This window comes from Xenopus laevis, chromosome 2S (assembly GCF_017654675.1).
Source record: "Xenopus laevis strain J_2021 chromosome 2S, Xenopus_laevis_v10.1, whole genome shotgun sequence".
In the NCBI taxonomy this organism is placed as follows: Eukaryota; Metazoa; Chordata; class Amphibia; order Anura; family Pipidae; genus Xenopus; species Xenopus laevis.
Genome location: NC_054374.1, coordinates 92,051,367 through 92,064,567, shown reverse-complemented (window position 1 = coordinate 92,064,567; position 13,201 = coordinate 92,051,367). Strand labels below are relative to the sequence as shown.

At 37.1% G+C, this 13,201-nt stretch overlaps 1 protein-coding gene across 1 annotated transcript; it reads left to right on the top strand.

Annotated features, from left to right (window-relative positions):
- Positions 1-241: 241 nt before the first annotated feature.
- ncf1.S (neutrophil cytosolic factor 1 S homeolog) lies at positions 242-12,916 on the top strand. The gene is made up of 11 exons (XM_018249685.2): positions 242-540; positions 2,286-2,366; positions 3,388-3,463; positions 5,766-5,934; positions 6,694-6,746; positions 7,267-7,389; positions 8,764-8,871; positions 9,843-9,960; positions 10,604-10,711; positions 11,062-11,198; positions 12,073-12,916. Exons 1-11 carry the CDS (start codon positions 316-318, stop codon positions 12,192-12,194), a joined length of 1,320 nt encoding a protein of 439 aa, XP_018105174.2. The 5' UTR covers positions 242-315; the 3' UTR covers positions 12,195-12,916.
- The last annotated feature ends 285 nt before the right edge of the window (positions 12,917-13,201 follow it).

The window sequence follows — 13,201 nt, the reverse complement described above, 5'->3', positions numbered from 1 at the left end:
ATATTAAGCCAGTGGCAGATTAGTGTTCGCTGGCCTCTAATTACATTAAGGCAAAACAGAAAAACACAAAAATGCATATTTTAGATTTTATTAGCACACCCCTATCTTAAAATGTGACACTTGTCATATGTAAACTGGAAAATACATTCAAAGTATTATGTAAACTGAGCATTTGGAAATATACTGATTCTTGTTAGTTCACCATGGATTCAACTGAAACAGGAAGCCAGAGATGTTATGTAACAACATTAATTCCATATCAGCAGTAATACAATTGCAGGAACCACCAATGAAAATACAACTAGAGCTTTTAAAATGAAATCCCCACCTACTGTATATAGAGCAGAGCACAGAGCGGCACTGACAGTTTCAAACCTGCACTCAACAGTTCTCTCTCATACAGTCGCAGGAGCTTCTCTAATCCACCTGCAGCACCAAAAAGCAATATCACCAGAGCATTACAGGGTCATGACTGATCCCTACATCAGGCACATCCAACTTCTGGGCTTTGAGAAAAGATTTTTGCCCAGCCAACATTATGTAAGTAAAATGTAAAACACCCTGGAATATATAGAGGGGATATGTATTAAAAGTTGCAATTTTTGCACCCACTTAAATTGATTGCTTGCTGGTGCAAATGTTGTGACTTTGGTCCTATAACATTTCCCATAATATATTTAATTGGGGTCTTTCCACTCAGCATCTCCTAAACTGTGAAGATTCAGCACCTAGTCGGTAGCATCAGGGAGGCTGGAGGATGGACATACCTGTTTTAATGTATATGTTGCTGCTTAGCTGATATCACCATGTAGAATTCCAGCTCTTCACTTTTTTTTTTTTTTAGCTTCTTAAATGCAGGGCATGCATGCATTTAAAGAAATAAATGATCTACTGTCTTTAAGTAAGGGGATGCTGAGAGTTGAAGTTCATACAACAGCTACAATTCTGCATACTTTTATATCATGTGTTTCTTTATCTTCTGTACACTTTTTAAGTGCCTTTAAAGTTGCCTTTAAACTACTTAAATGTTTAAATAGGTATGCACCATATTTTGTTTCTGGGTTGTGAGAAATCATCCAAGTAATACTTCACATGAAACTGAAACCTGCTACACACTGTGCCTCCTCTGAACTTAACAGTATTGGGGGGTATAGGAGGGAGGCCTCTTATATTGCACTCACAGCTGTGACCTCCCTGGGTCCCAACTTTTAGAGGTTTCGAAGACTTTGGGCTGAACCCCACGGGCATCTTTTGTTGGATCGCGTCAGAACGGTATAACGCAGGCAACAAATGGGATTTAGTCGCACGCATGAAAATATAATGGGACTGAACAAAAAGTCGCAGGTAAAAACTACACGATAAGACTGTCGGATGAAGACGCAGATTTCTGCATTCACATTCGACAGTCATGTCGGACGGAAAGTAGTTTTTTCCTGCCTTTTATCGTTCAATTTACTGTATTAAAAAAGTGACAAATATTGTAAAAATTTAAATATATTCCACATTAAATAGTAAAGTTAAGCTAAAAAAGATCAAAGTTTCTCAAGTTCAACCCCTCCAGACAAGCCCCAGTGCACATATTTGCACATACTATAAGCATATATATAACTGTATATACAAATATTCATACTAAATATAGATCCATGATATTTTGCTTGTGCAAGAAATCACCCAAGCCACTATTAAAGGTGTATTACAGGGTCTTGGCTTAAGAGCCAAAATTACGTTTTCATCCCTTGAGTTAATGCCTTTTTTATGCAAGACTGTACTTTATTTGCTTTTGAATGCCACTGCCTTGCCTTACATAGGTTGTTATTAAAAAAAAAACAACAACCCCAAATTACCCCCCAATACACTACCGTTTAGTGTATGCTTTGTGGCCATGCGTCTGCCTTGCAACCAATGAAGTTCATTTGCAGAGAGCTGTACAGGTATGGGAACTGGACCTGGGGTTTACCTGATATGGGATCTTTCTGTAATTTGGATCACCATACCTAAACTAGAGGTTTATACAAGATCACTGCATGATCCCATTTTTAGGATAATGCTTATTTAAAGCCCCACTTCATGGTGAGTCTATTGACATGGCAAAATAAAGCACATGCGGACATGTATAGTTTAACCCTACCTGCTGTGCAGTAAAACATTGCCTGCCAAGGCCAAGCATGACACCTATTGCCTACCATGTGCTGTTTATCTGCTTATCAGTTATGTAAGACTGAATTCCCATGCTTATTATATGTTGGGGCTGAATTAAATGTTAATTATGTGTTCTTCTTCACAAGGTCTACATGTTCATGGTCAAGTGGAAGGATCTCACAGAAAAGCTGGTCTACAGGAAATTCACTGAAATCTATGAGTTCCATGTGAGTTTAGCCTTTGTCAGGTTTTTGTTTTTTTTTTAGATATTAAACCTTATTTCTATGAAGGCTACCATAAGCATTAGCATATTATATGTAACTTCCAACCTAGTGTAGCCATAGTTACTGGGCTCCCAGGCTCAGATAATAAATGGTTAATTGAGCTTTCTCTGTCTAACTATGTGTTCCCTGCAAGCAAATCACTCACACCATTTCTAATTACGGACATGTTGGAATCAATTCTAGAGAAATCAATGACATAAAATATGTTTTTCATCCAATCAAATTGAAACATGGAACAACCTATTGGTCCTGCTCTCTGTCTTCAGCTTACAGCACAAGTATATTATAATTATTATTACTAATTTTTTTTATTGTTTACATTTTCGCAGAATGTAGGGGGAACAAAACTTAACATAAAAATGACATTTAAAGTTTTTTTTTTAATGAAACCGATTTATTAAACATCTACTGCTGTTTGGTGGGTTTTTATTGTTACATACAGGTATGAGACCTGTTATCCAGAATGCTGTGGAACTGGGGTTTTCCAAAAAAAGAGATCTTTTTGGAATTTGGATCTCCATATTTCTACTAAAAATGTATTTAACATTAAATAAACCCAATATGATTGTTTGAATCCAATAAAGATTAATTACATCTTAGTTGGGATCAAGTACAAGCTACTGTTTTATTATGACAGAGAAAAAGGAAATCATCTTTAAAATTTAGAAATATTTGCGGAGTTGATGGGAGACGGCCTTCCCATAATTCAGAGCATTCTGGATAACGGGTTTCCTGATAACTGATCCCACCTATAATACCCTTCCTCAGAGGTTACCAATTTCCATATCTGTGCCTGTTACCAAATCCCTCATTAATTCTATATGATGTTGGCACAGTTCTCAATGTTAACACTGATAAAATGAGGTTTCACTAAAGTTCTAGAGTTAACCCCTACTCTCAATGTAACACCTTATATACAAACTAGCCAAATAGCACATTTCTGACATAACACTTTGGTTTCCAGAAAGCCTTAAAAGAAATGTTTCCAATTGAAGCTGGAGACATAAGTAAAGAACACAGGACAATTCCTCACCTACCAGGTATGTCATATTTGACTATGAGCTTTTCTTAGTCATCATCATGTTTTGTAGATTATAACTAACAATCAGTGGAGGGAACCGATACTTACTGTAAGTTGTGTGCAGCATTTCCCATCTGATTGTTTCGTTTTGTGACAGATGCCAAAGGTTCATTGTACATTTATGGCCCTCGGTTATGTAAAGGTGCAGGACTAGGACTGTTTTGCCTTATTTATGAATCTAGACATGTACAAAATGACTGTTAGGAGTTAGGTCAGGAGCCACAGTATGAAAAAAAACTTCTTTAAAATACCAAAATCGAGACTAAGAAAGGAGAAGTGAAAATATGTTTGTTGGTAAATTCATTCTTTTATAACCTCTTGTTCACTCTGCCTTGAACCTTTGAGATATAATGAGTGTAAGCGAAGAAGTAGACAAAAGCAGCTCCTTTTCTGGCATTAATCTCTTTGCTGTCACAAGTGAGATAAGAGACTGGAACTTGTTCAATAATAAGGAGACATATGTTCTGTGTAACACTTAAAGAGCCCTATCCTTTTGCAGCTTGTGACCATATGGTCACAATTTTATAAGGCTGCGTTTAGATAAATAACGTTAAATATTTAACTATGTAGCAATTTGTTTCCATAGGAAAAAAAAACATGTCGGAACACTTCTTAAACACAACAAAAAACATAGGTTAAACCTTAATGATAACTAAAGCTTAGGCTAGAAATTTTGTTAATTATGTATTGTGCTTCTGTACCAGCCCAAGGCAACCACAGCCCTATAGCAGTAAAGATCTGTGTCTCCAAAGGTGCCCCAGTAGCTCCCCATCTTCTTTCATACTGATTCACTGCACATGCTCTGTGCTGCTTCCACTTACTGAGCTTAGGGACCCACTCACAATATACAGTACACATAGAATAGAAATGTCACAATATAAGACCTATTAGTAATTAATACAGATATTTACAATATGTCAGCACAGAAACCAGTGCAATTAGCATCAGAATGTAATAATCAGTACTGTTGCATCAGTTTATATTACAGAGAACCCTCATTTCTGCTTGATAATTGGTGACGACCCTTAAGTTTAGCTTCTCAACAGCTGCTCAGAGCCCACTGAGCATGTGAGTGTCGCAGATACTTTCCAAGATGGTGACCCTCTGTAAAAATTTTTGAAGTCCTGGATCATTGCTGCTATTGAGAAGCTGAAACTTAAGGCTGGTGCAATATGGTCATTATATTAAATATGGCATTTTTAGTCATATTCATATTTAGGGTTTAGTTCTCCTTTAAAGGAGAACAAAAGGTAAAGACAACTCCCCCCCCCCCAGTAATTATAATCACTTACTTGATACCCCCTGGTCTGGTGCTCCTGTTAGCAGAAAACTACACCGGCATGGGGTATACATGTAGATGCTCTTTCATCTTCCTCTTCTGTCTCATTTAGTTTGGGTGCTGTCAGGCACATGCGCAGTAGAGTTGGAAAAGATGCCTTTTTGCATCTGTGTTTTGCTTTCACTCTGTTGCACATGCACCTCCAGAGCAGAACAAAGAGAAGATGGAATAAGCTGAAGATAGTGAGGAGGAGCTCCTTCAGTACACTGGGCCAATGCAGTTTTTATAGAATAGAAGCACTGACCTGGGTACCATGTAAGTGGTGATGATCACTGGGGGATACATAGTATTTTAACCTTTTGTTCTCCTTTGAAATTTAATATACAATGGAAGCACCATGTAAAAAACACACAGTGCAGGATTTTCCCCAAAACTCTTATAATTCATTCATTTTATTCATTAAAATAGCATAAATGTGTTAATTCTTCTGCTGCAAGTCTGCAGCGCATATTGATGTAACCCACTGTGGGAGCCCTGGGATTACCACCACATTTGTGTAGGGTTCACCTGATGCACTTCACACAACTCTGCAGACACTGGTACTCAGCACGACTATATGGAAATGCAAAATAAATGTTTGGACACAGGTACTTTTAACGTAAGGTGTCAATAAGCTCAACATTTGCATCCATTTAGCAGGACTGTACTTAAGGCTGTATATGTAAATAGCCATTTTAATTTTCTGTACTCAGATCTAGTCCAGTATTTGAAACTTTCCCAAGTGTACCCACACACGCACACACAGTCACACACACACACACACAGTCACACACACACACACACAGTCACACACACACACACACACTCACATGTACAGTATATAGACCCTTAATAAATATAATGAATAAAGATATCATATAAATATAAGTTTCACACAGTATTACGGCTGATGAATTAAATCAAAGCTCATTTAATGTTTCAGCTCCAAAATGGTTTGATGGTCTCAGGTCCACGGAGAACAGGCAGGTCACTCTGTCAGATTACTTTTCCTCTTTGCTCAGTCTCCCTCCTAAAATCTCCCGCTGCCCTCATGTTCTGAATTTATTCCAAGTCAGACCTGATGATGTTAATCACGTAGCCAACAACATCAAGTAAGTACAACCCCATACCATACAAGATACAAGATAACGTGAAAATTCAATCTTATTGGCTTCTTTAGGTACACGTGTATTTTGTAGATTTAGAATTACTTAGCTTTTTGTTGATCAGCTTTCCAGTATTTAGCAGCTAGCTGGTTGCTAGGGACCCATTCAAATATCCGGGAGATTACAGTGTAACTAGGGGGTAATTTAATAGCAGGTCCAAATTCTGCTCTATTTCAAGTATGCTATAGAAACCAATCAATTAGCATTTGGAGGTCTGACTCTTGGTTGCTATAATTTACTAAACCTGAAAGGGGAGCCAAAAAAAAAAAAAAACAAATTAAAAAAAAACAAAACAAAAATTATATATATATATATATATATATATATATATATATATATATATATATATATATATATATATATATAATTCTAATTATAGATCATGCAAGGCATTGTGGAAAAAGAAGTTTTGGCTGAGGAATGCTGACCCTGGCTACACAGTTTTACTGATTTGTGCAGTGAAGATCGCCAGTGTAGAGAATAGTACTGGGTTGTGTTTGGAACTCACAAAAGTGCACTTAATGCAATTGCTGTTAAAAATTAATATAATTATAATATATAAGCTTTTTCTGACGTCTCCATGTGTTTGTAAACACGCATGTATAAGAGTCCTTAGTGGGCTGCAGTTTGGCCATGAACGGTAATATACCGTATGTATCTTAGAACTAATGGTAAGTGACTGGACTGTTGTTCTCTCTGTTCCAGTGGTCGTAAACCTGAGACGTTTTTGTTGAACACTACAAAAAAAAATGTGTCAGGTGAGTACAAGAGAAATGGTGGCTGACCTGTGACTGGATTGTTACACAACTGTGTGTGCAGGGTCAATATATAATATAGACGCCTTTATAAGCACCCGCACTCCAACTCGTGATTACTCAAATTGCTTTTATTACGTGCATCTATTCTATACAACCAACTTTTCGGCCTGTCCTTTCTCAAGGATGGGAACCAACCCACACACATTACTACTTTTAATGCATTACTTTTTATGATACATATTCTCACTATTCTCATATGCTGAAGATTCTTGTAACTTTCAGCCTGCACAAATGACCCCGGCTATAAGCTTCACCATGCATACACATTATGCTATCTTTGTTTCCACAGCATAATACAAAGTAAAAAGTACCTAGCAGCCAAATATAATGAACATGAATGAAATAATACGGAAGTTTAAACAAGCTTGAACAACACCTTTGACAAAACAACTCTGACCTAATTTTATTCACTGTAACCTATTGTTTGAACGGCAATAAATAAAGTTCTGTGTTCCTCCAGATATAACAGGACCCATTATCCTGCAGTCATACAGAGTGATTGCTGACTATGAAAAGAATTCCAAGAGTGAGCTGCCAGCGAAAAATGGAGATGTGGTAGAGGTAGTGGAGAAATCTGAAAATGGTAAATTGTGTGGATTTGAATTCATATGCACACACCACTGACATTCAGTTTTTGTAACGTAGATACAGGAACAAATGTGAAGCTTAAAGGAGAACTAAACCTTAAAAAGGAATATGGCTAGAAATGCTATATTTTATATACTGAACTTACTGCACCAACCAAACAGTTCAGCTTCTCAATAGCAACAATGATCCAGGACTTCAAACTTGTCACGGGTTCACCATCTTGGAAAGTGCTTTGAGCTGCTGTTGAGAAGCTAAGCTTAGGGGGTTGTCACAAATTATCAAGCAGAAAATGAGGTTGGTCTGTAGATAAGTTTATGCTGCAAGGCTGATAATTCAATTCTGAAGCTAATTGCACTTGTTTCTGTGCTGCCATGTAGTAATTATCTGTATTAATTACGAATCAGCCTTATATTGTGACATTTATATTCTATGTGTACTGTTTATTGTGAGTGGGGCCCTAAGCTCAGTAAGTGACAGTAGCACAGAGCATGTGCAGTGAATCAGCAGAAAAGAAGATGGGGAGCTACTGGGGCATCTTTGGAGACACAGATCTTTACTGCTAAATGTTGCCTTGGGCTGGTGCAGAAGCCCAAAACATAATGTACAACATTTCTAGCGACTTCTTTCGTTAAATTGTAGTTATCCTTTAATTTAGGAGGGGCAATTGGGGCCAAAGAAACCCCAAGGGAAATTGCATTTACTTGTGATAAGTTAATGTGTCAAACTCCTACCATGGGGTATATTTATCAAAGAGTGAAGTTCCGCCACTCTCCATTCATTTCTATGGGATTTTTATAGGCGTATTTATCAAAGGGTGAACTTTCACTTCACCCATTGATAAATACGCCTTTCAAAATCCCATAGAAATGAATTAACGTTCCCCATAGACGCGACGATTCTTCTTGCCGAACGACCGATTTTCGGGAAGTCCGACCAATCCTTCGGAATTATCGTGCGGTTAGTGGGATTCGAACGATCGTACGTCTTACGATTTTTCAGCCGACATCTGTCAGGAAATTGATTGGCCAGGTCAAAAAATCTTTGTCGGCCCCAGTGCAATCGATCTATGTTTGCAGGGCCAAGCAGGCATCTACCCTTTGTTTTCCTGGTAAATTGGTCTTTTTAGTTGATGGTAAATTCGTACGATCGTTCTGAGAAGATCGTGGTCTCACGATGAGGATCTGATCTTTTAAAAATCTCAACATCTATGGCCAGCTTAAGAGTTGCGCAATTTCACTCTAGTGGCTGAACTTCACTCTTTGATAAATTTATCCCCATGAGTCACATTTTGATTATTGGGTGTGTGAAGAAAATACTTTGAATTTCAGATTATACCCTACCATTTTGGTAAAGTGTGCCTTTCTTCTAGGCTGGTGGTTCTGTCAGCTAAGGAACAAGCGGGGATGGATGCCTGCTGCTTATCTTGAGCCTTTAGATGGCCCAGATGAGTCTGAAGAACAGGATCCTAACTATGAAGGTAAAGAGATCCTTCATGTTGCCAGAGCTTTTGCATTGCTTGCTTCATACTGATGACCAGCTTGTATTCTGTGCCTAGGGCATGGGGGTATATTGATTATTGTACCTGGTTTCTGTGTTTCTGGCCATACTTTTTCATTTTAACCTGCACTTTTTGACCTGTACGTTTAAGAAAAAAACATATAGACTCCCTTAATTCCTTCAACAATAATTATTCCCTCATTTGTTGATTATAGTGCCCATATATTGAACAAGATGTCTTGTTAGTATTTGCCATACGATGCATATTCTTGTAGGAGTTAGACAACACATAAAAAGGGTAAAAATATTTCTTCACTGTAGGGAAATAAAATAACATTTTGTGAATAAAAATATATATGTGGAAGTCAAAATCTTTGAGCTAATAACGTATGCCTGTGCCTGTAAATGCACAATTTTCAGAAAAAAATTGTAAGTCTGTGTAAAATGTTTTATGCCTAAAAAAGTGCAGAAACTGGTGTAAAATCAAGGAAATCATCCTTTATAAAACTGACTTTCACAAACACCCAACTGATGCTGAAAATGACGCTGTTATTTAATTTAGCATAACCGTTAGACAAGTAGAAGAGAAGATTTTATGTGAATAGTGGTACAGTATAAAAAGGGGTGTTTAAGGCAATGTTTTACACCACATCTCTGCTATAAATATACCAAATAAATGACCCTGCTTTATTATTAATGCCTGATATAACATGGTGTACTTCAGCATTCTGGTGTGACTGTGTGGTGTATGTCCGTGTCATTTTGTGTATACCTTTAGAAATCTACCTCATAATATTTCTTGAGTTTACATGAGTTAATATCTAAAACATCCTTTATAATGTTACCTTCTGCTTGTATTGTAGTACACTATTTTTTATAAAAATGATGCTTAGACTGTGGCCTTGTTGGACTGGCAGTTTAACCTTGATTTATCCCTCTCTGGGTGTTTAGGGGAGCTGCACATCACCACAAAAGAATATACAGGAGAATTAGATGATGAGCTGAGTCTCACAGAAGGAGAGAATGTTGAAGTCATCCACAAGCTGCTGGATGGTTGGTGGGTTGTCAGGTATGTGCCTTGTCTTACAGGTAGGAATAGTGTAACATTAGCAGGAAAGGACAGTAGTTCCATAAATAAATGTATTATTATATATAGTACATGTTTTAATTTATTACTGTGCAGAAACAGAGTATTAATGTAACCTAAGCATGACGACATAGTATAATGTACTATAAGGAGTAAATACTAATGGTTTATTGGCTGCTGTGGGTTCTATAAGAAAATACATAATTCTACCATAGTCATAGCTTGGCTCCACTAGCCCATAATTTCACCGGTGTCTATAAATGCAGTTTACCTTAAAATAATTTGCTATAGACATTGCAATTATAAGGAAATTTTTAGTTGGTTTTTTTTGGTGATTTATTAATTATTTATTGTATTGTCTGTATATTGCCTATATATCTCAAGTCTGGTTTTAAAACGATTTTCTGGTTGCCAGGATTGCATTGCCCCAGCAACCATGCTTAGTGGCGGATGGGATGCTGTATAAGAGAAGGCTTAAATAATAGTGCCCCCTAGTCAGAATGTTATATGCCAGTATTTTTTTGTCCGTTAAATGGAAGTAGCAACATTGTTACGGTACAACTGTTTCATTCTGTCTTTTTGTGTCAGTAAATAAAAATTTCAACCACGACTTTCTCTTGTACAGAAAAGGCAGCATCACTGGATATTTTCCAGCCATGTATCTACAGAAATCTGGGGAAGCAGCCCCAGCCAATGGGAACCCGTTAAAAAGAAAAGGCTTGCCCCCAAGGCGGTAAGATCACATGCACGCTGCTATAAATACCATAAATAATGGATATGTACAGGGTGACTGATATCAGGATTGTGAACTGATAATAAAATAAGTATACGTTTACTTTTAACCCTTTTCCTACTATGTTATCCATCTTAGAAGGAATAGTGCAAGTTGGCCTTGTCCATTAACCATTGCTGTGGAATTAACTCATATAAAACTAGATCTTAAAGTACAATTATCAGAATGTAAGAGATCTGTTAATGAGATGTTTAGAAAACCTTTCCCTTGAGAGAAATCAATCAAATAAATACATTTGTATGCAATATTAGGCGGATGCGTTTCATTGCAGCACTTATTTTACCTTGTAGATCCACTATTTCAAATGCTAAGAGTATTCACAAACAACGTCGAAAGCAGATTAGCCAGGAAACTTACAGGAGAAACAGCAAGAAGTACTTAAAGCAACGGCAACCCATTGCGGATTCTAAAAGCCCAGTTATAACAGGTATGTATAACCCTTTATATCATACAACAGTTCCATACATGTACAGTATGTCTACTAGAAATAATGTGGCCCCCCCCATTCTGAAGGATAAGCACATCATTGGTTATTCTAAAATGAAAGCTGAAGTTAGGTTGTAGTATAATGTAGACAGTTGCAACAAATGCAAAACAGCTGTAAGCAATTGAACACATTCATTTCATATGGTGGTTTACAGGTATGGGATCAGTTATCCGGAAACCTGTTATCCAGAAAGCTCCGAATTATGGAATGGCCACCTCCCTTATTTTATCCAAATAATCCAAATTTTTAAAAATGATTTGCTTTTTCTTTGTAATAATAAAACAATACCTGGTACTTCATCCAAATTAAGATATGATTAATCCTTATTGGAAGCAAAACCAGCCTGTTGGGTTTATTTAATGTTTATATGATTTTCTAGTAGACTTAAGGTATGAAGATCTAAATTACAGAAAGATCCATTATCTGGAAAACCCCAGGTCCAGAGCATTCTGGATAACAGGTCCCATGCCTGTAGTGGAAAGCTCATCACAACAGGAGCCTGCTTCCTTATACCTATCCAAATACTTACTCCCAGATATTTATGACACACACAACTTCCAAACAATAAACTGTTAAACCTAAAACTCTGTTAGTCAATATTTTTTTTTTGTCTTGCTCTGTGGCTCTTCAGTTTGCCACGTAGACTGGTTTGTGTGGATGTCACAATAAAGGATAAATAGGAGAGGACCTGAAGGGAAAATAAATGCTATGCAAGCTAATGATTAGATTCCACATTGCTGTTATCACTGACCATTCACTGTATTTTATTGAAATATCTATATTTCTGTGTTTATTTTTTTCTGTTGGGGAGAAGAAAATAAAGAGGTAGAAAACAAATCTAAACCCCAGCCTGCAATTCCCCCAAGACCCAGCAGAGAACTCATCCTGGACCGTTGCTCAGAGAACACAAAGAACAAGATCAGAACATTGAACTAAGTCACCCTGAAATCATGTAATGTTTATCTATAATGATTTATACCTTTAGTGCAGCTTCAAACTGGGTTTCCTAGGGACCACAAGAGAATCTGATACTGTGGGACCACTCTCATAGTAATTAGAAGTCCTAATCATATAGGTTTTTATATTGGATATTGGGGAAATAATGGGAATTTTCCTAGAGTGGCGCCCATTTGGGACTGAGCCCACCTGATACTTTGACTCTGCTTTAGAGTTTAATAATCCACCAGTAAATTCCGATTGACCAATAAAATTTTTGTATATACAAGTTAAACAGAATCAGTATTTAAAGAATGGATTGTAGAGTTTGTCCTGCAGAACTAGCTGACATAGCAGCAAACACGGATGTAACATCAAATCTGCATTTGTACAGAATCCGGGTCTCTGAAGAGGAATGAGAGACTCCTAATCAGGGAAATAGGGATATGGGGGGTAGTAGATAATATCCACATAAATTTAAATAATGTATTAGATTTTTAGTTTATTTCCTGTTTTTTTTATTTTTTAAATGTGATATTCTTGTTCATTTCGGGGGGGTTGCTTTTACTTTTTGGGGCAGATTTATTATCGAATTTTTTATGGTCAAAATTCGCCCAAGGAGTTGTTCAAATTCGATAAAGTTCATATTTGATTTTCGAGATTTATCATACTCTGGCTCTTTAAGAATTTCAAATTCAACTATTCGCTTCCTAAAACCTGCTGAATTGCTGTTTAAGTCAAGGGGAGAGGTCCAGGGATCAATTTGGAGCTGTTTGCAGCCTTCCTGACATTTGAGTTGTTTGCGGTAGGGATGCACCAAATCCAGGATTCGGCCTTTTTCAGCAGGATTCGGATTCGGCGGAATCCTTCTGCCCGGCTGAACCGAATCCGAATCCTAATTTGAATATGCAAATTAGGAATGGGGAGGGAAATCAGGCGACTTTTTGTCACAAAATAAGGAATTAAAAAATGTTTTTCCCTTCCCAACCCTAATTTGCATATGCAAA